At 52.5% G+C, this 25,119-nt stretch overlaps 1 protein-coding gene across 2 annotated transcripts in view; it reads left to right on the top strand.

Annotated features, from left to right (window-relative positions):
* The first annotated feature begins 314 nt into the window (after nucleotides 1-314).
* Nucleotides 315-25,119, top strand: part of PSTPIP1 (proline-serine-threonine phosphatase interacting protein 1) — a 41,901-nt gene continuing 17,096 nt past the window's right edge. For both annotated transcript variants that reach the window (XM_053595976.1, XM_053595975.1), the window contains exons 1-3: nucleotides 315-762; nucleotides 20,615-20,715; nucleotides 21,034-21,108. In XM_053595976.1, the coding sequence (XP_053451951.1) occupies nucleotides 727-762; nucleotides 20,615-20,715; nucleotides 21,034-21,108 (212 nt within the window). In that variant the 5' untranslated portion in view covers nucleotides 315-726. The remainder of the gene's footprint in view (nucleotides 763-20,614; nucleotides 20,716-21,033; nucleotides 21,109-25,119) is intronic.

The raw sequence follows: 25,119 nt of genomic DNA, 5'->3' as shown, positions 1-25,119 counted from the left end.
GATGTCCCAGGCCTGGCCAGACCCCTCTGGAGTGGCTCGCTGGTGCAGGGTAGAAAGTCTAGCATCTCCAGGCCTGGCCTGAAAAGGGGCCAGGCTGGCTCATGATAGCACCTGGGGCTCTCTCTGCCCCCAGCATCAGTAGGCTTCAAGCTCCTTATATTTATGGCCTCTAAGAATAAACTGAGCCAGGGCATCGGGAGGAGGCAAGCAGAGGCAGGCAGCAGGATGGCAGGTGGCAGGCGGGGCACTCGGGGAAGGCAGCAGCTCCACTTCCTGTGGGCGAGGGCCCGGGTGCCTGCCCCACACAGCTTGCACAAACCTTCTGCACAGGCCTCAGGCTGTCTGCCCTCCTGGCCTGAGCTCCAGCCCGCCTCTCCTACTGGCCACTGCCCCCCACCCAGGGCTGGCATCCTTGCTCCCTGCCCTGGGTCTCAGACTGTCCTCCATCGCTACAGGGCTGGCTGGCGAGGGGCCGGCGGACACCAGGTCCCGCCCTCCCATCACTGAGCACTGCTCCTTCCTCATTTTGCTGCTGATTCTCGCCCCAAACAAAACAGGTTGAGCCCTTTTCCTCTGCTCAGCGTCTGGTCTCTGGCTTTCTGCTGCCTTCTGAGCGCTGCAGACGGCGCCGACCAGGGAGGGGGGACTGGGACGCAGCTCCTGGCGCCTGGCCCTCGGGCAGGCCTGTGGCAGGAGAGGGAGCAGTGCAGCAGCAGTCGCCTGAGGATGATGCCCCAGCTGCAGTTCAGAGATGCCTTTTGGGTGAGTGAGGATGGCCGGGGGTGCCAAGCAAGTGGAATGGCCCAGGGAGGCCCACATTTCCATGGCATTTGATGGGATGTGGCTCTGAGGTGGGAGTTTGTTTGCTCTTAAAAATAGTGGTTGACTTTTGGTCTTAACTATTGTGGAGGTGGCCTGGGCCCTTGCCCTGTCTGAGCTGGTGGGCAGGGGACACCAGGAGGAGGGGCTGCTTTCTCCTTTGGGATACTGCTCCCCACAGCAGGAGCTTGCCAGTAGTGTCTATGTGGGTAGAGGCTTGAGGACAACATGTGGGTCACAGATTTGGGGACCAAAGTTAGGTACAGACCTTGACTGTGTGACTTACAGGCTGAGCAAGTCATTTCATGCCTCTGAGCCTCACTTTCTCCATTTACATAATGGAGATGAAAAAAACTCAGCATACCAACTGAATGGAGGATTAAGCAAGGGCTCTAATGCACTAAGGCCCAGCACCTTGCTTGCATGCCAAATGGTGATTCTCTTCCCCCAACCCAACACCTCCTCCCGCAGACTTTTAGGGGTCCTTCAAGGAGGCAGCCATGCCAGGCACTTCCTTGCCTGCTTTCTTAAATTCAGTGCAGGCATAAATCAAGTCATTTCCCCCATGAAATAAAGGCACCCAGCCAGTGGTGGAGGAAAAGTGGCTTGGCCCAGGCCACATAGCCTGCAGCCCAGCTTGGGCCTCAGATCCCCTTGGATTTTTTCCAGCTGTCCTTCAACTATCCCTCTGGTCCTTAAATTTTAGCTGTCCCCATGTCTCTTGGGGGAAAAGCTAAGACATCTCTAGTTAGAGCTGGGGACTCTCTGGCCCTTAGGTCAGCCTCAGCCAACAGCCTGGCCCTCCATGGGCCCTGTTCTGGGGCTGCAGCCAGGAGGATGAGAGCTAATGAGCCAGGTCTTCCCCTACTTCCGGGCCAGCTCTGCTTGGGGCCTGTGGCCAGTGTGTGAGTGGCCTGCTTCCTCTGCCCTGACTGCACAGTGGCAGAGGACCCACCCTGTGCCTCTCTGAGCCTCAGTTTCCCCATCTCCACAAAGAGAGAGTGGGACCAGCCCAGAGAAGCCACTGGTGGTAGAGCTGGCATGGTCCATCTGAGCAGTAGGCACCAGGGTACTCACAGCTCAGTCTGGCAGCTAGAACCCTGGGTAGAAACTTGGGTGGCATGAGTCACAATATCACTGCCCTAACTTGGAGTACAAAGTTGGGGAAAGGGTAGGGCCTGGAAATCCGGACTATTTTGTGACCCAGGGTAGGCCAGGACTCCCAGGCCACCTTCCCTAGAGTGGAACTGAGGCAGGGAGCAGGATCTGTGCAGGGGAATGGCATATGAGGGAGCAGGGTGTGGTAGCAGTAGCAGAAGCAAGCCACCAGCCCACCTGTGGGAGCTTCCTGAGTGGCATCTGCCCAAGCTCTGCACTTGCCATGCCCCTGAGCTGCTGTGGCCTTCGTGGCCTCCATGTACCTACTCTTCTCCGTGCCTGGCTCCCTGGGCTAGGGTGAGGGAAAGCCAGAGCAGGAAGGGCAGAGAGGTGGCCAGTGGGAGCCTCTTACCTGAGCCTGGCCAGACCCCGCCAGAAGGTCACTGAAAGCATCACTGCCCTGGGGGCTCTGGATGAGAATGCTACTCCCTCACGCCCTGCCCAGTGCACAGTAGGACTGCCACGGGCACTGAAGGCCTGCGGGCTGTTCTCAGGCTGTGTACACACTCACTGCTTTAATCCTCATGACACTTGCCATTGTTGTCCCTATTTTTCAGATGGGAGAACTGAAGCACAGAGAGCTTAAGGGACTTGCCAGGGGTCACACAGCAGGGATTAAGCCTGGAAAGTCTGGCTCCAGCGCTTGTGTGGCCTGTTGTGTGTCACTACCCCACTGTGTTCCTAGCAGAGCACTGGATCTTTGGGCTTCAGGATCCACATAGGAAAACAGAGGGAAAAAAATCTGCCCTCTTACTTCCCAGACGGGTAAGAAGATTGAATGAGGAGGACAGAACAGTATTTTGAAGCTCGCATTACAGTGTCTATAAAACAGAAAAGGGACATTCCTCAGGCTACAGTGGGTATGTTAAGAACAGCCTGGCCGGCTTGGCCTCTCATCTTGGTTCCCCACAACCCCAGCCCAAGGCACTGCTGTTAAACTCTGAAGCCTGGCAGCACGCTGGTTAGAAATGACTGGTCTTGCCAGGGGCGGTGGCTCACACCTGTAATCCCAGCACTCTGGGAGGCCAAGGCAGGTGAATCCCTTGAGTTTAGCAGTTTGAGACCAGCCTGAGCAAGAGTGAGATACCTATCTCTAATAAAAACAGAAAAACTAGTCAGGCATAGTGGGAGGTCTCTGTAGTCCCAGCTATCTGGGGGGCTGAGGCAAGAGGATCACTTGAGCCCAGGAGTTTGAGGTTGTTGTGAGCTATGATGGCCACGACACTCTACCAGGACCACAGAGTGAGACACCACCTCAAAAAAAAAAAAAAGAAAAGAAAATAAATGACTGGTCTTTAAATAGTAGAAAGAAATCTCTGTACTAGAAAGATACGTTTAATATCAGAGCCCTTTGTTACCTGGCAACCCCACCCATCCAGAACATGGGTGGGAGCCAGCCCTGTTTCTGGCATAAGCTCAAGGAGGGAGGAAAAGTGGTTTCTGAGAAGCCACAGATGATGCCCCTAATGGATTTCAGCAAGGCTCATATGCTTTACTCATAGGAGATGCCCCATAGCTTTAGTCAGGGCCTGTGAACTCTAATTTTACCCACAATTTTAACAGCTTTAGTCATGTGGTCTTTTAATTTATAGAAACAGCAATTACTAGCGGCCACACAGGACCTGATATGCAATTGGTGATGGATAAATATTGATGGATCTGGACTGTTAGGGGCAGTTTTACAGACAGCTAGTAGCCTGGTAGCAAGGAAGAAAACAGAAATTAAAAGTCGGTGTGATAGCACAGAAAGCAGTGGGACACTGAGCTTGGGAGCAGTCCTGTCCCTCAGCGGGCCTGTTTGCAGTTCTATCAGTGTGGCCACACGGGGTTTGTTTATAGCCTGCTTTTAGCTGAGGCAGGGGTGGGGTGGACTAGCTGCAGTGGAGGGAAGGGATAATTTGATTTCTGTGATACCCACATGATACAGAGCATCACCCCTTTGCAGGAAGTCTGTGGCTAAACCTAAAACTGAGAATAACAGCTGTCCAGGCCAAGAGGGCAGTAGATCTCATGCTACCTGACCCAGGACTGAGTCTAAGGGACCTGGAAGCCCAGAGAAGGGAAGCCCCACCACCACCACCCGCTTGCCAGTGGCTCTGCCCCCAGAGAGCAGCCAAACTGTATTGCAAGAGACATCTGTCTGCATCCTCGGGACAGGGCTGTTGAATCGGGTACATACTAAGTAAATATTTATAGAATAAATGAATGGATAGGGAAAGTCCCCATGTCCACCTCCCTTCCTGAATATTTTTATATTTCATTTCACTTTAGTTAAAGTCTACAAATATTTCCTAAGCAGGGTTCCCTACTGGCTGGTCCAAGCTGCACCCCTGAGCTTCACCCCACATCTAATCAGGTGAATGAGACTGTCTTGACCCGAAGGAAGCTGCAGTTCAGTACTGGAGCTGGAGGGGTTCCCTGTGAGGGACAGTGTCTGAGCCGTGTTATCCCCTCCCCCCTGCACCCTATATATCCAGTAGCCTTTGAAAAGATATCTCTGGATATTGTTTTAACAGGGAAAACCTAGTTCTGGACCAAGTTTTATTCACATCCTTATCCCAGCTCTTTTGGGGTAGTCAAAAGGAAAAGTCAGGGCATGGTGAGGCTAGGCCATATACACTGCAGGGACCTCCTCCAACATTTGGGTGGAAGCCACCAAACTGATGTGGTGAACTTTCCCTCTGACATGTGGTCATCTCTGTCCTCTGAGGCTGGGCTCTAGCTTCACCGGAAACCTCTATGCAAGGTGGGAGGAGCTGGGCCTCTCCAAAGCCGTTTCACAGGTGATGGCACACGGCTAGGCGGAGACAGTGACTTACCATGTTCACACAGTGAGCCTGAAGCTGACCAGCCCCATTCCCGTGTGTCCACTCAATTGCTGGTGCCTCTTCCCCTTCCCAGTTCTGAGACACTGAGGTTCCCCATTTAGGAGGCTACAAGGAAGGGGACCGAGGAGACTGCTTTGGCTGTCCCAAAGGTGCCTGTCCTCCGCCCAACCCCAGGACCCCTCTATCATGGCCTTGGGCCGTCAGGAGAGGTGACATTTTCTGGGCACTGTTTCTGCACTGGGCGTTTGAAGCTATGTATGTACCTTCTAATGAAACAAAATCAGTTAGTGTAGGGTCCAAAAAGACAAGTGGGAAAATGGAGAGAAATAAGGAAAAAGCACATCGTCTCATCACAAAACTGCTAATATTTTGCTGTTTCTATAAGACGGGCTTACTGGTGCAAGCATATTGGGTACACACTTTTGTAACCTTCCCTTTACATTTAAATTTTTCTAGCATTTAAAATTTTATATTTAAGGCCAGGTGTGGTGGCTCATGTCTGTAATCCTAGCACTCTGGGAAGCTGAGGCAAGTGGATCACTTGAGCTCCACTAGTTTGAGACCAGCCTGAGCAAGAGTGAGACCCCGTCTCCACTAAAGGTGAAAAAAAACTGAGGCAAGAGGATCACTTGAGCCCAATTTTGAGGTTGCTGTGAGCTATAATGCCATGGCACTCCACCAAGGGCAACAAAGTGAGACTGTGTCTCAAAAATAAATAAATAAATTGAAATTTTATATTTAATTGTGGTAAAATAATATACATAACATAAAATTTACCACCTTCACCATTTTTAAGTGTTAAAAAGTTCAGTGTTTTAAGTGTTTTTAAGTTCAGTAGTGTTAAGGATGCTCTCACTGTTGTGTGAACCTCTATTTTTCAGTGAAACTTCATGGTGAACCCTGTGGGTGAGGGTTTCTTGTCCCCAGTAACACCGTCGTTAGTGAGTGCACAGTTCTTCAGCTTGTGGGCTTGGTGGGCATGCTGTGGTCTATTTGCCCAGTCCCCTATTGTTGTACCCTTAGGTTACTGCTAATTACTTACTATTCTGGACAGTGACACAATAGGTCACTTGCAGATTATTTTCTTGGGTAGCTTCCCAGGAGAGGAGGCATATCTGGCTGAGAGAGAGAGGCCAGTTCTCTAGCTGGTGGTACCAGTAGCCGCTTGGGGATCTCTCATAGTCCTCTGGTTGGGCAGAAGCAGAAACGAGGGACTGGAGTGGACTGGGCCATTGGGTGGGGCCCTGATGAAAGCCGGAGCCTGTTCAGACTGTGGGAGCAGGATAGGCTGAGAGGCCAGCAGCTGAGGAATGGTTCTCTGCAGCAGCAGGCGCTTGTGGATGGCCGCACAGGAGGTGGGAGAGGGAGGCCTGGCTGTCTGGCCTCTGCTACCACCAACTAACTACCTTCCTGGCAACTCCCCGGGTGCCGCTGTCAGAGGGAATGAGGACAATGATCTGTATGGATGGGGGAACTCATCAATACCCGGTGTCATGTGTATAGCGCACAGCTCTGGGGAGTATGTCTGTATACAACCTGTTGTGAACACTGAGGAATAAGAATTTATCCTGGGATAGGCTTGTACCAACAGGACTCTCTGGACAGACACACAGGGAACTATGTAAAGTGGCTGTCTGCTGGGAGAATGAGAGAAAAGAGGCAGATGAGGGATGGGGCTGAGTGGCTGTGAGTGTTTTTAGGACAAATGTTTTTATGTGGTTTGATTTTTTTAATCATATAAACATACCAATTATTCAAAAATTAAATAATTAAAAATGAAAAATAAAAGACATTTATTTCAAGTTCCATGAAGATATTTTCTGAGTGGCAGCTCCGTCAATTATCCTCCAGTTAGTGGCAATAGCGCCTGCCTGTTGAGTGTCTGTTACACGCCAGGTCCATTCCATGTGTTCCCGGACTCACACTGCAAGGAAGGGCCTCTGTGGTGGGAACTGAAGCAAAGGCCAGACCAAGGTCACATGTACAGGGTAGAGCAGGGACTCCCAGCAGGTCTATTTGATCCATTGCCCTCTGCCCCTGAATTTTGAGGAGACTGACTAGTTTGTTCTTGGTTCAATGCCCCTCTACCTGTTAACACTGGTTTCTGTGGTCTTGGAAAATAGGGTGATTTTTCTATTCCCCATCTAATTTTCTGCAAACAAGTACATATGTCATTAAAAGGAAAACTATTATTATTATTTTTTTGAGACAGAGTCTCAGTCTGTTGCCCAGTGCTGTGCTGTCAGCCTAGCTCGCAGCAACCTCAAACTCCTAGGTTCAAATGATCCTTCTGCCTCAGCTTTCCAAGTAGCTGGGACTACAGGTACCATCACAATGCCTGGCTAATTTTTCTATTTTTAGTAGAGATGGGAGTCTCCCTCTTGCTCAGGCTGGTCTCCAATTTCTAAGCTCAATGGATCTTCCCGCCTCAGCCTCCTAGAGTGCTGGGATTATAGGTGTGAACTACCATGCCCAGCCAGGAAAAAAGCATTTTAAAACAAAACTAAGCAATCCCTGTTTTCAAGGCTGAGATGGTATTTTTAGGCTGAATTTGTGGTTTGATAGCATTACCACCTCCACAATACTCTGTTTTGTGGTGTGTGGCCCCCACCACCCCAAGGACAGAGACTTTGGCTCATCTATGTCTGTCCCACAGGACGTGGGCAGCCACCTGACGGTGGGATAAGACTGGAGAGGTTTGTGGTTATCCTCGTTCTGCTTTTTTAATGCCTGCTGATGGTCACCTCTAGAAGTTACTGGCTACAGGGCTCTGAATTCAGTATTATTCTTTTTTCTTTTCTTTTTTTTTTTTTTTTGAGACAGTTTTACTTTGTCGCTCTGGGTAGAGCGGTGGTGTGGTGGCATCATAGCTCACAGCAACCTCAAACTCTTGGGCTCAAGCGATTCTCTTGCCTCAGACTCCCGAGTAGCTAGGACTTACAGATGCCTGCCACAACACCTTGCTGTTTTTAGAGATGGGGTCTTGCTCTTGCTCAGGCTGGTCTTGAACTCCTAAGTTCAAGCAATCCACCCAACTTGGCCTCCCAGAGTGCTAGGATTACAGGCATGAGCCACTGTGCCCGGCCCTCAATGTTATTCTTGGTGGAAACAAGATCTGCTTCTTGCTGACCTGTTTGCACTCTGGTCCCCAGGAGCTCACGTGCTTTTCCTGGTTGCTCCTGGTTTCTGCACAGAGCTGGGGAAGCCCCTGGCATGGAGAAGGGAGCCCTTGCTTTAGGCTTTGAAGGGAAGGGGAGGATTGGGGAGATGTCAGGAGGGACAAATGACACTCAGGTGGGAGGCACAGCATGGGCAAAGGTGTGTGAAAGGGGAAGTGGGCACAGAGGGTTTGGAGGCAGTTTTCTGGCCCAGAGCATTATGCAAGGGGCCTGGAAGGAAAGGAAGGCCTGAGCAGGTTGTGAAAAGTCTCTGTCTTAAATGGTGGCTCCCTCTTTGCACCTCTCTGGTGATGGCCATTTCCTCTTGTGCAAAGAGCTAGGAGGCTGCAGGCTGCGGGTGGGATGTCCTCCCTCCTTACCCAAAACGTGGCGAACTCTGTAAACCACACCATGGAGGGAACTTGGGGTGGAAACCAAGACAGCCTCAGCTTTGACCTAGAGAGAGTGGTGCCTGTGCACTGGGCCACCCACACTGGGCTCCTCTGGGGGCAGTCTTCCCTCACAGGCTCTGTCACTCCCTGTACACCAGGGTCAGAAGGAAATCAGCTTCTTTGAAGCACTGCCTGGCCCCCACCCTTACTAGCTGGGTAGTCTTGGTGAATCATTTCCCCTCCCTGAACCTCAGTTTCCTCTTGCGTAGGATGTTCTGGTGATTCTCACCTAAAATGAGGGCTTTGAGGACAGGGAGGCTCAGGGCAGTGCAAAGGGACCACCTCTTCCTGCTCACCGTAGTGAGTTAGCAGACTAGGAACCGTCCCACAGGGCCAGATTCATAACTGGATATGCACCTGCAGGGTGGCCTTTTCCAGAATGCCTCTTCAGCCATGTTTCCCTTGCATGTCACTCCACCACTGGAGAGTCATTTCTCTGTTTTCAAGTAACAAGATGACCCATGGTATCTCACTTAGTTCCTGCAATAGTCCTGCGAGGTTGGTATACTCATTCCTGTTTTACAGAGAGGAGATAGAGGTTCATGGAAGGGATTTGGGCCTGCAGGATGCTACGTGTGGGCTGGGCAGGGCCTGGCTGCTGCCTTTCCCAGGCCTGGGTCAGAGAGCCCTTTGCAATTAATGGGAGGATGTCGTGGTTTGCTGAGGCCAGGCACCCTGAGCAGTGTATGACAGAGCAGGCAGGAGAGTGACACCCTTCCGCTGGTGTTGACAGGCCACCCACCATTGGGCAACAGGAAGTGCCAGCTGGAGCTCCAGAGACTTGCAGCCAGCCTGGGGACAGGGTGGCCAGATGGAACTCAGGGCTTCCCAGCTATGGAAACAGGAACAGGAAATAGCCACACTGGGCAGGAAGAGAGGGGATAATGGGCTGAGGCGGGAGTGCACTTGGTACGTTTAGGGGACAATAGAAGGCCTGCATGGCTGAAATAAATGACCAGGATGAAGCGTTGTCAGAGGCTCAGTGCCTGTTGCTCAAGTGGCTAAGGCACTAGCCACATACACCAGAGCTGGCAGGTTCGAATCTAGCCAGGGCCCGCCAAACAATGATGACAACTACAACCAAAAAAAAAAAAAAATAGCCAGGCATTGTGGTGGCTGCCTGCAGTCCCAGCTACTTGGGAGGCTGAGGCAAGAGAATCACTTAAGCCCAGGAGCTGGAGGTTGCTGTGAGCTGTGATGTCATGGCACTCTACCCAGGGTGACAGCTTGAGGCTCTGTCTCACAAAAAAAAAAAAGAAAGAAAGAAAAAAGAGTTGTCAGAGATAAGGTCAGCAATGGAGCAGGGAACTGGATCTTGTAGTACTTTCATTTTCAAAAATTCCAATGCCTAGACTATGTCCAAGGCCACGTACATCCTAATTTCTGGGGGCAGGGCCTGGGCAGCAACTGTTTTCAAAGCTCCCCAGTGCCACCCCCACTGTGTGTAGATAACTGAGTGACTAATTGCCATTGCTATTTCCTGATCTGTTTCACCATCCTGAATAGAAATGGTGCCTATTAAATCATTCTCTCCACCCCACTCTACCCTCCATCTCTGGGATTTGCCTGTCTAGGTATGTCATGTAAGGAGAATCACACACTACTTGTGCTTCCATACCTGGCTTAAGTTCATTTAGCGTAATGTCTTCCAGCCTTATAGTGGGTGTCAGAACTTCCTTATAGCAGAATATTATTCCATTATGCAGAAATACTTCATTTTGTACATTCATTCATCCACTTATGGACACCTGGGCTGTTTCCTATTTTTAGCTATTGTGAATAATGCTGCTACAAACACTGGTGTACAAGCATGTTTGAATTTATGCTTTTAATTCTTTTTGGTATCTACTAGGAGTGGAATTGTGGGTCATTTGGTTAGCCTATGGTTAACTGTTTGAGTAATATCCAGACTGTTCCACAGCAGCTCCCCCCTTTCACATTCCCAAAAGCAATGCAAAAAGATCCGAATTTCTCTACATCTTTGCCAACACTTGTTAATTTCTGGGGGTTTTTTGTTGTTGTTGTTTTTTTTAAATCACAGCCATCCTCGAAGGCATGAAGTGGTATCTCATTGTGGTTTTGATTTGCATTTCCCTAATACTAATGGTGCTGAGCACCTCTTCATGTGCTCACTGGCCATTTGTATGTCTTCTTGAGAGAGATGTGCACTGGAGGCCTTTGCCCCTGAATTGGGTTGCTTGGCTTTTCGTTGCTGGGTTGTAGGAGTTCTTTATATATTCCGGATATACATCCCTTATCAGGTGTGTGATTTGCAAATATTTTCTCCTATGCTGTGGATTTTTTGTACACTTTCTTGACATTGTCTTTTGATGCACCAAAGTTTTTCATTTTGATGTAATTCGATTTATCTACTTTTTGTTTTGTTGCCTGTATTTTTAATGTCATATCCAAGAAATCATTGCAAAATTCAATGTCATGAAGCCTTCCTCCTATTTCCATTGGAGAGTTCTGTGGCTTTCATTTTTACATTTTGGTTTTTGATTCATTTTGAGTTAATTTTTGGATAGGACATAGGTAAGGGTTCAACTTCATTCTTTTGACTGTGGCTGTCCAGTTTTCCCAGCACCATTTGTGGGAAAGACTGCCTTTTCCCAGTGAGTGGTCCTGGCACCTTGTCAGAAATCAATTGACCATATATTTCTGGGCTCACTAGTCTATACCAATGGTCTATATGCATATCCTTGTGACATTACTACACTATTCTGATTACTGTAGCTTTGTAATAAGCATTAAAATCAAGAAGTTTGAGTCCTTCAACTTTATATATTCTTTTTCAAGATTGTTTTGGGTATTCAGGGTATCTAGTAGACATGCTTTTCTTCTTGTTTTAAAGGCAAGAAAACTGAGGTCTGGGGCTTCCTGAAGTTGCCCAGCCTGGACTGGCCACCAATTCATGACAAAGTCCCCAACACATTCTCATCCTGGGCATACACTTGGAGATGCCTGACTTAAAGGCTCCCTGGGTGTGGGACCTCCCTGTGGCTGTCCTGCCTCCTGGCTCCCTGGCATCCTCAGGGCGAGGTCCTGCAAAATGGATTTCTGCCCTGGCCTTGGCCTTTGAAAATCAGGACTTCTGGTTCTGCACTGCATGGGCTGCAGCTGCTGGGGCAAAGAGGGCTCCCTCCTTGGTCACCTCCTGAGCAGTTGTCCTTTGGCCTGGACAAACTATAAGCCCACTCTCCCAGGCATGGAGACTCCAGGTTGTGGCATATTGTCTGAAGGGCCCAGAAGGACAGCAAGGGACAATCCAGGAAGAAGGGCTGGGGGTAGGCCAGAGGATCAGCTTGTAAAGTCAGGATCAGTACCCCTGGAGCTTCAGTGAATACTAAACAGAGCTGGTGTAGAGCTGGAGGAGATGGGTGTTTGGAATATCTGTGATGATGCTCACTTTGATGCAGAACAGGATGGAAATGAGCTCTGGAGACAAAGGAATAGGTATGGCTGATGCCAGGGCCAACAGAAGAGCAGTAGCTGAGACTGGGCCTTGGGTCAGGGCAGGTGCCACCAAGAGGCTGGGAATTTCATCCCAGTTCTCAGATGAATCTCAATCCCAGAAGGAAGGAGCTTGCACCCCAGAGTCAAGCAGTCTTGGTCTGAGTCCCTCTATTATAGGCTGAGAACGAGACATTAAACAGTGAAAGGTCCCTCAGCTAGCCCAGCTCCCCAGGGCCCAGGTGTCTTGCTATATAGAACCACATTTCCCCACAATGCAGCTTTGTGCAGCTCGCACTGGCTGTGCAGGGCAGGGCAGAGCAATTTTCCAGCCTCTAACACAGAACACTTTGCCTGGAGGATGCATCTTTATCTCTCACTATGACCTCAGAACCCAATGCCCAGCTTCAGTTCTGTTACATTCATGGGGTGACCCTGATGAGTCCCTCAGCTGTAAACATTGCAGTATAAATTGACTTCTGTATCAGAGGCTTGACATGGAGATGTGTGTGTTAATGGCCTGGTAAAGACAGGGAACCCCACACGCAGACCCCACGGTGGTGCAGGAGCCCAACCAGCCCCAGGCTCAGAAGGCATCTCAGCTGGAACCCAGGGTCAGCTCCAGGGTTCAGAACCTACTGAGGCCAGTGGAAGAGCCCAAGGGGCCTCCAGAGGATGCAGGGCTCTGCTCTGCCTTCAGGGAGGGGTTGGGGACAGGAGTGGGCTCCCCTGAAGCTCCAGGGACCCATCTCTGTCTCCTGAGCGAGTCCCAAGGGAGGCTGCTGCTCCTCACACCTGTAGCAAAAGCAGAGTACCCCACATCAGTCCTGTGAGGGTGCAGGGGCACATGTTTTCATCAGAAATGAAAAAATGGAGGCCCAGAGATTAGGAGCAACTAGCCCAGATAAGTTCCCAGCTACAATTCAAACCCAGTTCTTTTTTGTTTTCTTTCTTGGGTTACTTTTAATTAGTACGTACTAACCACTGTGGCCACCATCTCTAGGAGCTTGTTATGGTCAGGTGCCCTTCGCTACTATTTCATTTAGTCCTCAGAGGCCCTGAATGGGGAGTGGTAAGTTGATTCTGATTTTGTAGAGGAGGGAATCTGTGCTAGAGACGTTAACACCTTTGCCAACGTCATGCACTCTTGTGTATAGAACTGACCGGAACAAGAACCCAGTGCCTGAGATCTTCCCATGCCCCACTGCCTGGACACCCTCTCAAGCCAATGCTCCCTGGAACATCCCCCGGCAGGTGATGGGTCCGAGGGATGATGCCTGGGGAAGAACAATGCCTGGACAGTTAGTGCCCAGCTGCAGTCCCTGAGCGTCACTCACAGGCTGGAGCTTGCACAGCCAGGAGTTCTTTGCAGGCAGCCGTGGCAGGGCACAGACAGTATCTGCCCAGCCCCTTCATAGTTCGCTGTAGAGCTAGTGTCTCCTCTGGGGCTCAGGGTTTGGGGAGGCTCAGTTTCCTCCTTCCCTGCCACCCCCAGGGTCCCACCACTTCCCTCCCTGCCCCTTTGTAGCACCGCCTTCCTCACCTGCTCCTGAAGCCTAGAGAGCTCCCAACTGCCAGATCAGCTTGGCAGGGGTGGCACAGAGCTGCATGACCTAGGTGAGTCACTAGCCTTGTTGGAACTCAGTTCCTCATCTGTGGGTGCAGCAATAACAGCACAGCACTGGCTGGACAGGGTTCTCTGAGGATTAGAGGTGACCAAGTTGTGAGGGCGCTGGCTTTATGCCCGACTGCACCCCACTTGGCACCCTGCCCACCCAACTTCAATTCCCCTGACCTCCCGGGGAGGTCCTGCGACTTGGGTCTCCTCCACCTGGCCTTGTGCCACCTCTTCAGACACCTGCTCCGTCTTCCCCACACCTTTAGCTGCTGCTTTGAATGGCAGCTTATAGCTCCAGCATCAGATTCTGGGCACCGTGTCCCTGCTGGCCTTGTGTCCTGCATGTGTTGGGTTCATGAGGAGGAAGATGTGGGGCGCTGAGCTGGCCCTATGACCCAACACAGGAGGGGAAGTGGGCAGCACTTCACAGTAGGGGTGAGGGGAAGTAGCGTAGTAGAGACCTTTCCTTCTGCATAATTGAGGATGCCATTCTGAAAGAATAGCTTTCAAGCTGGACAGACCTTGGTCAAAAGCCAGGCACTCCCACACAATTAGAGGGTGACCTCTGCTCATCCTCGCTGTCCTCATCTTCATGGCAGGAGGGAGACAGCCGCCTTGTGTTCACGGCTGCTGAGAGAAGACGCCAGGCTCGAGCAACATGTCCTGTTTTTGTTTTTTTTTTTTTTTTTTTTTGAGACAGAGTCTCAAGCTGTCACCCTTGATAGAGTACTGTGGCATCATAGCTCACAGCAACCTCCAACTCTTGGGCTCAAGCGATCCTCATGCCTTAGTTTTTCCTTTTTAGTAGAGACTGGGTCTCGCTCTTGCTCAGGCAATCCACCTGCTGCTGCCTCCCAGAGCACAAGGATTACAGGCATGAGCCCCTGCGCCCGGCAACGTGTCCTCTTTTATTGCTCTGTTGTCCCCACTCAGGGGGATCCCTGGGAGACCCTGGAAGCTCATGGGGCTCTGATGGGGCTGATGGAAGATACAGGGTGCCTAGCCTCTGGGCCGAACAGGTGTGAGGCCTGGAGGGTGGGGCAACTCTGGAAACTCATTTCTAATCTCAAGCTTCTGTCAGCTCAACACAGACTAGCTCATTTAACTACATGGATATGCTTTTGTTCTCGGAAGAAATAAGTCTGCGTCTGCCTTCTTGGAGCTCTCTCTCTAACACCTATTCTGGGCCATCTCAGAAAAGCTGTAAATCATCCCACATGCATCTGCTTAAAGATCCCTGCAGGCCTTCAAGTCAGGGGACTCCTAGATGCTAAGCTCCTACTTTAACATGTCATCTGAGACTCAAGGCCTGTCTGTAACATCCCTCATCTGCTTACAAACTGCTAGTCTATGGACGGCAAGTGATGGGTGCCCTCCTGCGTTCTGTACCTGGGGCTGCTTGGGCTTTTGGGAAACCTTTTCTTGTGTTGCCCTGGAGTTGGCCTCCCTGTCTCTGGGCATGAGTCATGGCCTGGGCTTGGAGAAGCAAACTGCCGCTGCTCCTTCTGCTCTGCAGAGATGCACAGGTGAGACAGTGTTCCTCGGGGGCTCTTCCATGGCTTTGGCTTAGGATCCCCTCCTTATCCACTGCTCCTTCGAGATACTCTGGGCAAGAAACTGCTTTGGTTCCTGAACTCTCTGGTCATCCATCTGCCCAATCATATCTAAGTGTTTGGTCATCTGCCATCCTCAACATGCCAACCAATAACGGTGGAGACAAGTCCTGTAGTGGGGGGATAGTGGAAAAGTGCCATGGACTGTTCCTCCCTGAGCCTCAGTTTCCTTACCTATACAAAGGGAATAATACCTGCCTCAGAGGACTGTGGTAAGAAGTAGAGGAGACAAGTCTGTTTTTTTATTTAAAGGTGCTAGGAAAAGAGTTATTTAATCTTCTAGCAAATGGTCTGGCCCCCTCCATGAGACGCCTCAGGAACCAGCAGTCACACAGCCACGTCGTCTCTCACTGAGGTGCGCTCCAGCGCTTCACTGATGGTCACTCAGCACATCTGCACTCGGGCGCTGGGCACCAGGATCCAGCAGGGAACCCTCCAGATCCAAAAGCTGCCTTCACAGAGCTGGCTTTCTCGAGAGGGCAGCTTACTGCCCCAGGTTTCCTAACAATCCTCATGGTTTGGTATCTTGGCCCACAGAAGACAGGCAACAGGACACTAGTAAACTTATAATGGCAATGTGGGCTGCAGAGGTCCCTGCCGTGAAGCTGAAGTGAGGGAGGAGAGGGCACCAGCAGGCCCAGCACCTGCTGCTCCCAGACACTTATCTAAAAGGGTTGGCATGATGTCCAGGCGCAGTGGCTCACGCCTGTAATCCTAGTGCTCTGGGAGGTGGAGGCAAATGGATTCCTTAAACTCAGGAGTTCGAGACCAGCCTGAGCAAGAGCGAGACCTTGTCTCTACTAAAAATAAGAAAATTAGCTGGATGTTGTGGTGGTAGCCTGAAGTCCCAGTTACTTGGGAGACTGAGGCAGGAGGATCATTTGAGCTCAAGAGTTTGAGGTTGCTGTGAGCTGTGATGACACCGTGGTGACAGAGTGAGACTCAGTCTCAAAAAAAAAGAGTTGTCATGGCGTTGGGCTTCCATGATGACAGGAAGTGAGCCTGGTTTCTTTATCCATCACTTCACTCACCAATAAAAGAAGACTTCTTTAAAAGGTTAAAGGCTGAGTGGCTTGTGCCTATGGTCCCAGCACTTTGGGAGGCTGAGGGGGGAGGATCGCTTGAGCCCAAGAGTTTGAGGTTACAGTGAGCTGTGATCATGCCTGCCCTAGGGCCTGGGCAACAGAGGAAGACCCTGTCTCCAGGAAAAAGAAAGAAAAGGGAAAAATAGAAAAAAAAATGAAAAGCTCATCAACCCAAGAGCACGTCAGACACTAGGATGATTAGATTTTCAATGTGTACAAAATGGAATTTGAACTTGGTAACTTGGTAGGGTGAAAGCGGAGACTTAATTTTTCTTTCTTTTACTTTCCCTCATCCCCCTACCCTGGGCTCAGGACAGAGATTTTCCAGTCATTGTCAGGTATACCCAAATCCAGTCCAACCTAATATCAAACTCTCACTCTCATGCAATTTAAAACTCCCCACTCCTCAGCTTTGCATGGGAAACCTCTGAGGGGAGAAGAGAACAGAGCTTATTTCTTCCCTTGCAATGCTGTACCCATAGCCCACTGAGTCTGGGGTCTCCAAGGAGGGGATGGGGGATGGGGCAGTGACTCTAAAGGGGAGAAAGGTCCTACTTCCCCAAGGCTGTCGTCCCTGATAACAGTGCCCCCAGGGGGCAGGTGCCCATAGGCCAGTTCTTTCTCTGCCAGGCACCTGGACAGGTTCCTTGCCACCACCACCCCCACCCCAAGTACCTTGCTTCCATCCACTTCTGGCTCCTGTCAGGTGTACCCAACAGTCACCCCATGCAGTTTCTCTTTGGGGCTCCTCTCCCCCTGCCAGGCCATTCTCAAGGACAGGGAATTACCCAGCAGCTCTTCTTGGCTACTTTCCACAGCCCCGCCTTGGTTTTCAGGTAAAATTGTAGCTCCTTTTCTTAAACACGGCAGATGGAAACCGGGACCAAAACCCAGGCCTCTTTCCCCAAAGTGAGAGGCTTAGCTGTCCTCTGATAAACTTTATATTCTGGAGACCCATATAAGACAGCATTTGAAGAAGGTTCTGCTCCCTTTTAAGTGGACCCACTGGAGGTGAAAGGTGGCTCATTTTCTCCAGTTGGCCACATTGGGAGGTGGCAGGCAGGGAGGCTGCAGGATATGGGGAGCTACCTCTTGAACTGCCAATGAGTGATAGTTCCAGAGCTTTGGGCTTTGCAGGGAGGTTAAGAGCTAAGATGGGACATCAGAGTCTGGGTCCTGGCTGTGCCCTGCAGGTCCCTGGAAAGGTTAGTTCACCTCTGCATTTCATTTTCCTTGTCTATAAGGTGGGGCTATAGCATAATCCTAGCTCAGTGCCTGCTCAGGGTAAGCCCCACTCCTGAGTCACTGTTCTCACCCGTGCATACCTGTTCATTTGCTGCTCAGATCAACTCTCCATGACAATGCCCATTTTCACAGGGAAAGGAACAGAGGCCGAGAAGGGCCAGGGCAAGTGTGAACCCACATCTCTGTCAAACTCTTTCCAGTGTCTCAGACAGGCTGGGGCACTCTCTGACCCACAGCCTGCCCTGGTGGGGCCATGCCCTGCATAAACCTCCCACCCCACTTCCTCAACAGGGAAACCAGGTCCCAAGAAGGAAAGTGGTTTGCTTTGGGGCCTGGTCTCGGTGGCCTAGCCCCTGCAGCCACCGAGAGTGATCTGGGCAGGAAAAAGAGGAAGTCGTGGTGGGAACAGAGGTCGCTTCTCTACCCAGCCAATGGGGGCTTGGTGGGCCCAGCGAGGCCACAGGCCAGAAGCAGGATTCACACTCAGGCCCACCTGGAGAAGGAGGCTGATGGGCCATCCCTGGGTGGGACAGGGCGCCCAGAATTTCGCTGTGCTGCCTTGAGGCTGGGCCAGGATATACTTCTCCTGCCCTCAGCTGTCCTGATCACCGCTTCCTGGAGCCATGGAGGCAGCCTGGAGCCCAGAATGATCACTCACTGTAGACAACAAGGGCAGTGTCCCACATCTGGTTTGGTGGGCCTCCCAGATAAGAGAGTGTGCCTGGTTCCCACCTGGCCCCCTTCCCCTAGTGGAGGGTGGGTTGTCCCTGGTGCCACATGGCTGGGCTGTGGCCGCTGGTATTTCTTTGACCCAGCTTGGGCACACAGCTGGGCTTTGAGAATCCATGATAACTGAATTATAGCCCAAAATACAGGTTTGATTTGAGGTGGTGAATATTTGAGTAAACATTTTCAATTTTTTTTTTCAAATCACTTTTCAACGTTTCAAAATGTAATATGGTTATTGGCTGACTGCTGTGTGATGTGTACATGGTAGGAGAGGGCAGCCTGGCTTCAAATCCCAAATTCTGCCTTGTACTAGTTCAGGGGACTCTCTGGGCTTCCTCATCACTGCTCTGGGTCTGTGTTGTGTTCAGTAAGGTAATGGCTGTGATGTTCTTGGTACGGTGTGGGCAGGTAGAAGGACTGTCCTACGGGATGACATAGGGCATCATGACACATGGAGAATTCACAAAGGGCAAGCCAATGGCCAGACTCAGGTGACAGAGGCTGCAGGTGGACAGGATGATGTGAGAGGGAAGGTGAACGGAGGGCAGGAGGCTGGGGGGCAACTGAGGGGGACGTGCACAACTGATGGCTAGAATGATCAGGTCGTTCATTTTCTTAACTTCCTGTGTCTGCCTCTCCCAGCTCTGAGCAATGAGTCAGGACAGATGTCCTTGAGGAGGTGGCTAGGCTGTGCTATAGGTGGGGGAGGGCATAGGCTGGGGGGCTGGACTGGGGGTGGAGGAGGGCATAGGCTGGGGGTGGGGGCAGGGTAGGGAGGCATTGTGAGCAGCTCCTGGGTGGTCAAGCACTTCCTCGGAACAAGCTAGTCCTTGTGACTGTGTCTCATGCAGCCGCAGACCCCGTGAACATCTCCGTGGGTCTGAGCAGGGGCCAGATTGTATTCTTGAGCCTGAGGCTCTCTGGGAACCTAAGCTCCTGGGGACCAGGCTGCAGGACTCCTCGCTGCTTCCCGCCTCCTCCAGAATGGCCAATGTAGGTTTGGTTTTACTTCTCTATCCACTCTGGGGCCTCAATAAGGACAGAAGAAGGGTTTCCTCGGCAGTCTGGGGCTAAGCTATGGCAGGCTTCCCCTGTTCAGAGCCCTGTGGTCCCCCAGGGACTCTGTGGAAGGACTCCAGATTTTGTCCTGGCTCTGTGGCCTCAGGCAAGCCCTTCCCCTCTCTGGGCTTCAAATTTCCAAGGATGGAGGGGCCCTGGACAAGGGCCCTTCCCAGTTCTGGGAGATTGGTCTGTGGCCTCTTGACCTGACGCTGGTGTCCAGGTCAAATGATCCCTCATGAGGTGGGGGCAAGAGGCCAAGGCTCCAGATCTGATTTTCTTCCTGGCTGCCACAGGCTCTGACATGGGGGTCTGAAGGGTGGGCTGAGGCCGAGGAGCAGGAAGCTGTGGCTGCTGGCAGGTGAACAGACAAGTGGCTGCATGCCCCAGCCTGGGCCAGTGACACCAGCTTGGACATGGAGGTGGATGTGAGATTCAGAACAGCCGTGTAGGACACTGGGGGCCTTGAGTGTCCAGCCAGGGCCCAGACACTTGGCTTGTCATTTTGTGGGTAGCTGAAGCTGGGTCAGGTCCTCCTTAGGAATTTCCAGGGATGCTGAGGGAGCAGGATATGAGCCTGGGATCCTACGTCATCCTGTAGGACAGTCTTTCTCAGTCTGCTGAGGGTAGCTGGAACATGTAGCTAGTTGGGACAATCTGTCACCTCTGCCCTTCCTCCCTATGTCTGATTCTCCTTAAACCTTGAAGAAAAACTCTCCCTAGAACCTGGCTCAAATGCCTCTTCCCTCAGGAAGCTTTCCTCGATTGTTCTGCTCGCTACATACCCATAAAGTGGCATTTGCAGGAGGCATGGGGCAGCAGCAGGACCACTGGATTTTACCTGAGGGACAAGTTAAGTGGGTGTGACCTTGGAGAGCCTCCCTGCTCTCTGAGCTCAGGGGAATGGGGTATGATACGTGTGCTCAGAGAAACTGGGGCTCCTTTACCCAGTCTGTGGGGCGTTAGGTGGGGCTTTGGGGACAGAAAGGAAGACAGACTAGATGCCATATCCCAGGGCCTGCCCTGATTGACAGTCTCTGCCTCCTCCCAACATCCCTGACCTGGCCCTGGAACCTGCTTGTTGGGCCTCAGGATATCCTGGAAGACCTCTGTCCCCTCCTCGTCCTTGAATATTACCTTCTTCCCCCAACTTCCCAGACCAGCCCCTCAGTGACACACCCAGAATCCTCTTACCTTCATTACGTACCTGTTACCTGCACAGACATGGGGGGACCCCCATGTGCCTATGTGAGGCCAGGTCCAAGAGCTCAGCCTTTAAGACAGGAGATGGAGGCAGGAGGGAGACTGTCCCTGGAGGTAGTCAGAGGGGTTCCCACCAGGCTGGCCTCAGTGCCACCCAGCTGTGACCCTCATTGTCCCTCTGTCCTGTGTCACAGTGCAGGGACTTCACAGCCCACACGGGCTACGAGGTGCTGCTGCAGCGGCTGCTGGACGGCAGGAAGATGTGCAAGGACGTGGAGGAGCTGCTAAGGCAGAGGTGAGCTGGCGGGCGGGCCGAGGCCCCCGGCCCAGCCAAGCTGCTGTGAGAGCACCCCACTTTAAAAAGTCGGGAGTGTGACTCCCCGCTTTTTCCCAGACCTCCCCCAAGTGGCCAAATCACTTGATGTTTTTTCAAATGTACCTGTATTTGGACATTTCTTTCCAGGAAGGGCTGGGGGCTTAATTGTTTCAAGGAGCCATGTCTGCCCCCAGAGGCCAATAGGTGGGCCCTCAGGTTCTGCCACAGACCTCGCAGGGATCCCCCAGCCGGCAGACCTGCAGGAGACCCAGTGCCCACAAGTTGTTCTTCTCACAGGGCCCAGGCAGAGGAGCGCTACGGGAAGGAGCTGGTGCAGATTGCCCGGAAGGCAGGCGGCCAGACGGAGATCAAGTAAGAGACCCTGGGCCCTGGGCTCACTCCCCTTTTTTTCTGGGCCTTCAGACAAGGTCTGGGGCTTCCTGGCATCAGTCAGACTTGGCAGGGCCAAGGAGAGTCCGGATTGTTCACAGGACTGGAGTGCGGGGCATTCTGGATGAGGCCAGGCTCTGAGTGGGGCAGAAAAGCCCAGAGTGTCTGAGCACTGGAAAGGGGCTGACCGGAGAGGCAAGAGCCCATTAGTCCCCAGGCCCTTGCAGCACCCTGGGTGGCCTTCACCCAAGTTGTAGGGGCAGATGAGAGGCCACTTCACTGGCTGCCAGAGCCTTCTGTAGCACTTGTTCAGCCCCAGCCTGGGCTTCAAGGATGGAGGTGAGGACAGAGATGGGGGCCAAGAGGGACCCACACCTGAGTTCTGGTGCCAGCTGTGACCTTGGGCTGGCTACTGGCACCATTCCTTCACCAATGATGGGATAACAACACCACCTTCCTCAGAGTGTTAAGAGGGTCCAGGTGCTTAGCTCAGGCCTGGCTCAGAGAGGAGGTGACCAGGAGCATTACTATGATGACACAACTGGGGGTCTCCAGCCCTGGAGGCCTCTGTGCAGACTACTGAGCCAGGTGGGGGACATGGAGACAGGGTTTGTGGGCAGCTGAAGACTTTGTAACAGTGATGGGGCTGCCTTGAGAAGGCACAAACTCTCCCCCTGGGTGAAGATAGAGCCACCCTGAGGATCAGACAGGGCTCTGGACGCCAGGCTCCCAAAAGGCTCTGGAGAGTCCTCCTCCCTAGAGCCCCTAAGGCCCGCCCCTGTGCGGCTACAGTAACCGTCCCCTCCACCTCCTCCCCCAAGGTCAGGGCCTGGCCCTGCCCTAGAGAGATGGCCTGCACATGCAACTCTGTCTCGCTCGGTCTTCTAAAGACACAGGATACCCTGGCAGCTCCTGCTTCCAATCAGGAGCCAAAAAAAAACAACCAAACAAGCAAAAAAACTCACACAAAATCACAGGAAGGGCTAGCAGAAAGCTTAAAAGTAGTGTCACCAGAGGAAATTAATGCCCAATGCAGAGGGTGTGCGTGTTAGACCAGAGAGTGTGTGAGCTCTAGTCTGGGCTCGGCCTTCGTGAGCTGTGTGATGGGGGCAAGCTGCTTCACCTCTCTGTTTATTTCTCATCTGCCCACACTAGTGGGCTGTTGTGCAGATAAACAAGAATGTGGTCCCTCCCCAGGGTAAGGCTAAGGGCTGGATGTAGGCTGGGCACAGAGGAGGGGTTCAGGACATGGTAAGGAATGAACAGATGTCTGCTGGGGCCTCTCTTTGTGTTCCCCTGTAGACAGGCCAAGGACTGTCCAGTGGGACTGAGGTGTGGGCTGTGCGGGGCTGGGAAGGCATGATGCAGGAGGAGCCCCTCTAGCCCGGTGGAAAAACAAGAATTGTCCCAGAAAGAGAGGGAAGCTTATGGGGAAGGATTCCACAGTCAGTAGGAATGGAGAGAAAGGTACAGCCAGGGCTCTGGGAGCCAGGCTGGAGGGGCTGGAGTGAGGCACGCTCAGGGGACTGTGAGTCACGTGGGATGCAGAGCAGGGGAGAAGCCACTAACAAAGAAAATGAAATGGTGGGGAGCTGAGTGGGCTGTGGGAAGGGGAAGGGACACCATATCTGGTTCTATTTTTTAGAAACAGGAAGCAGCCAGATCAGGCTCTGGGTGGCCCTGATCCCCACCATAGCTGCGGAAGGTGAGGTGAGGTAGAGGCTGCCCTCACTGATTTCCTGTGTGACCCTGGAGGTCCTCCACATCTGAGTCCTGAGTCCCTGCTTGTGAAAGGGGATGTCAGCCCAAGGGGTGCTCTGGGTAGTCACCTTGACAAGCAGAGAATGCCCAGCCACTGTGATGCTCAGGAAGCAGGAGGGTCCCCACAGTCCCTGGCCCTCCAGGCATCAGACACAGGGGAGTCACCTGCTTAGTTCCAGGCTGAGAAGCCTGGCTGGGCCAAGGCCATTTTCTTTGGGACCCCACCCCTCCCTGACCCAGAGTCAAGGGCTCTTGCGGAGTGCTGCATAGAGAGATGGAGGCTGGGTGTCCCTGGGGTCGGGGACCCAGGCTGGAGGTAGGGACCAGAGTCAGTGTCAGGGCAGCAGCTGGAGCCTGGGCAGGGAGTGCCAGCCCATGAAACTGCAGCAGGAAAGGCAGAAGCAACGTCCACGGAGACAAGGTCCATGGGGCCCAGTGGACCCTGCCACAAAGGTTCCTGGAGGTGGGAAGAATGAGCAGTGGCCAGAGCTCACCCAAAGGCTGGCGGCACAGACAGGCGGCAAGTACAGGGCACATTCAGAGCTATGAGCGCCGGAACAAGAGTCAAACCCATCCCCACTCAGTTGCTGCCTCTTTTTTTGTAGAGACAGAGTCTCACTTTATGGCCCTCGGTAGAGTGCCGTGGCCTCACACAGCTCACAGCAACCTCCAACTCCTGGGCTTAAGTGATTCTCTTGCCTCAGCCTCCCGAGTAGCTGGGACTACAGGCGCCCGCCACAACGCCCGGCTATTTTTTGGTTGCAGTTTGGCCGGGGCCGGGTTCGAACCCGCCACCCTTGGTATATGGGGCCGGCGCCCTACTGACTGAGCCACAGGCGCTGCCCATCAGTTGCTGCCTCTTGGAGCTGTGGCCCATGCAGCTCCCAACTCGGTCTACTGCACACAGTGGGCATACAGCAAGTGTTGCTGTTGACCCGGGTGACAGACGTGGCAAGGCCATTCAGTCATTGCTTTCTTTAAGTGGGGCCCAAGCATCCCTTGTCCACCCATTGAGTCAGCAGGCACTTATTGAGCACCTGCTGTGTGCAGGCCTGAGACTACTCAGGTGGATTAAAGAACTAAAACAAAGTATAACGAAGGTGACTTCATTCTCATCCCCAGGCCTTTACCTCCCTTCAGGCCTCTCTCATGGTCTACCTCCTCCAGAAAATACTCCCAGATACCCTCCCTTGCCTTCCTGCCATAATCTTAACTTAGAGCAGGTCACCCCTCGCACACCAACCTGGTAGGCTCTTTGCGGGAAGCATGAGAGATGGTCATGGCACCTGTGCCATTTCTTCATCTCGGAGGCTGGGGGGAGGCTGTGTGTTGGCCCTTGGGAAAGGTGGCCTGGTTGCCTAGTGTGGGGGCTGGTGGTCCACCCCCAGCCTCCCTGTGGCCCCCAGCTGCCCCAGTCTGTGGGATGTTGGTTCTCAGACCCTATAGGGAGGGCAGCGGGCTGGCGGTGGAAAGGCGGCAGGGTGGTGGGGGCAGGGGCTTAAATGACCCCATAAATAGCACTGAGAGGGTAGAGCTGGTTAGAGTCGCTGCCTAAAGATATCACATTTCTGTCCCCTGACCTCAACCTGGCCAGCAGCCTTGCTCAGGCCTGGAGGCTCCAGCCACATAGATTCAGGGGAGGTTTTTCAGATCCCAAACCATAGATTCTGAAATGCCCTTGGGAAAGCACCTCCTTCACGCCTTATCTCAGCAAGCATCTCTGGGGAGGTGGCAAGGGAGGGTGCACAAATCAGACCTGGGCCCTAAACTCCAGAGACCCCGTAGCCATGGGGTCTGTAGCCACGGCTGGGGACTGTGGAGTTCAGGGCCATGTAAAGACAGGAGGAGGCATTTTCAGGGAGCTTGTGGATGTTGCTGACAGAGCTCACTGCTGCCCAGTCCCACCGGTCCCTCAAGGTCTGCCTGAAATGCCGCCTGCCTCCCCCGCTGCTCCTCCAGCCCTTGGCCAGGGGAAGCGGGAAGATGAGGCAGGCAGGGCTGGGTCAGCTTCTTGTGAGCCTGTCTGCGGTCACTGGTGAGCAAGGACAGCCTCCTAAGGGGCACAGGTTTAAATCCTCATGGTCCGCCTCACCCCCACTTGTCACAAACTTAAAACGCTGTGGTTTTCCTGTCAGAAGAAATTCTTTTTCATAGTCTCTCTTCCTCTGAGCTCAGCGAGAACAAAGACATCACTAAGGATGTCTGCCAGAGACAGAGAACAAAGACAGACAC

Source organism: Nycticebus coucang, chromosome 6, assembly GCF_027406575.1.
Source record: "Nycticebus coucang isolate mNycCou1 chromosome 6, mNycCou1.pri, whole genome shotgun sequence".
In the NCBI taxonomy this organism is placed as follows: Eukaryota; Metazoa; Chordata; class Mammalia; order Primates; family Lorisidae; genus Nycticebus; species Nycticebus coucang.
Note: the sequence above shows the minus strand (reverse complement) of the source record. Positions and strands in the feature narration are given on the sequence as shown.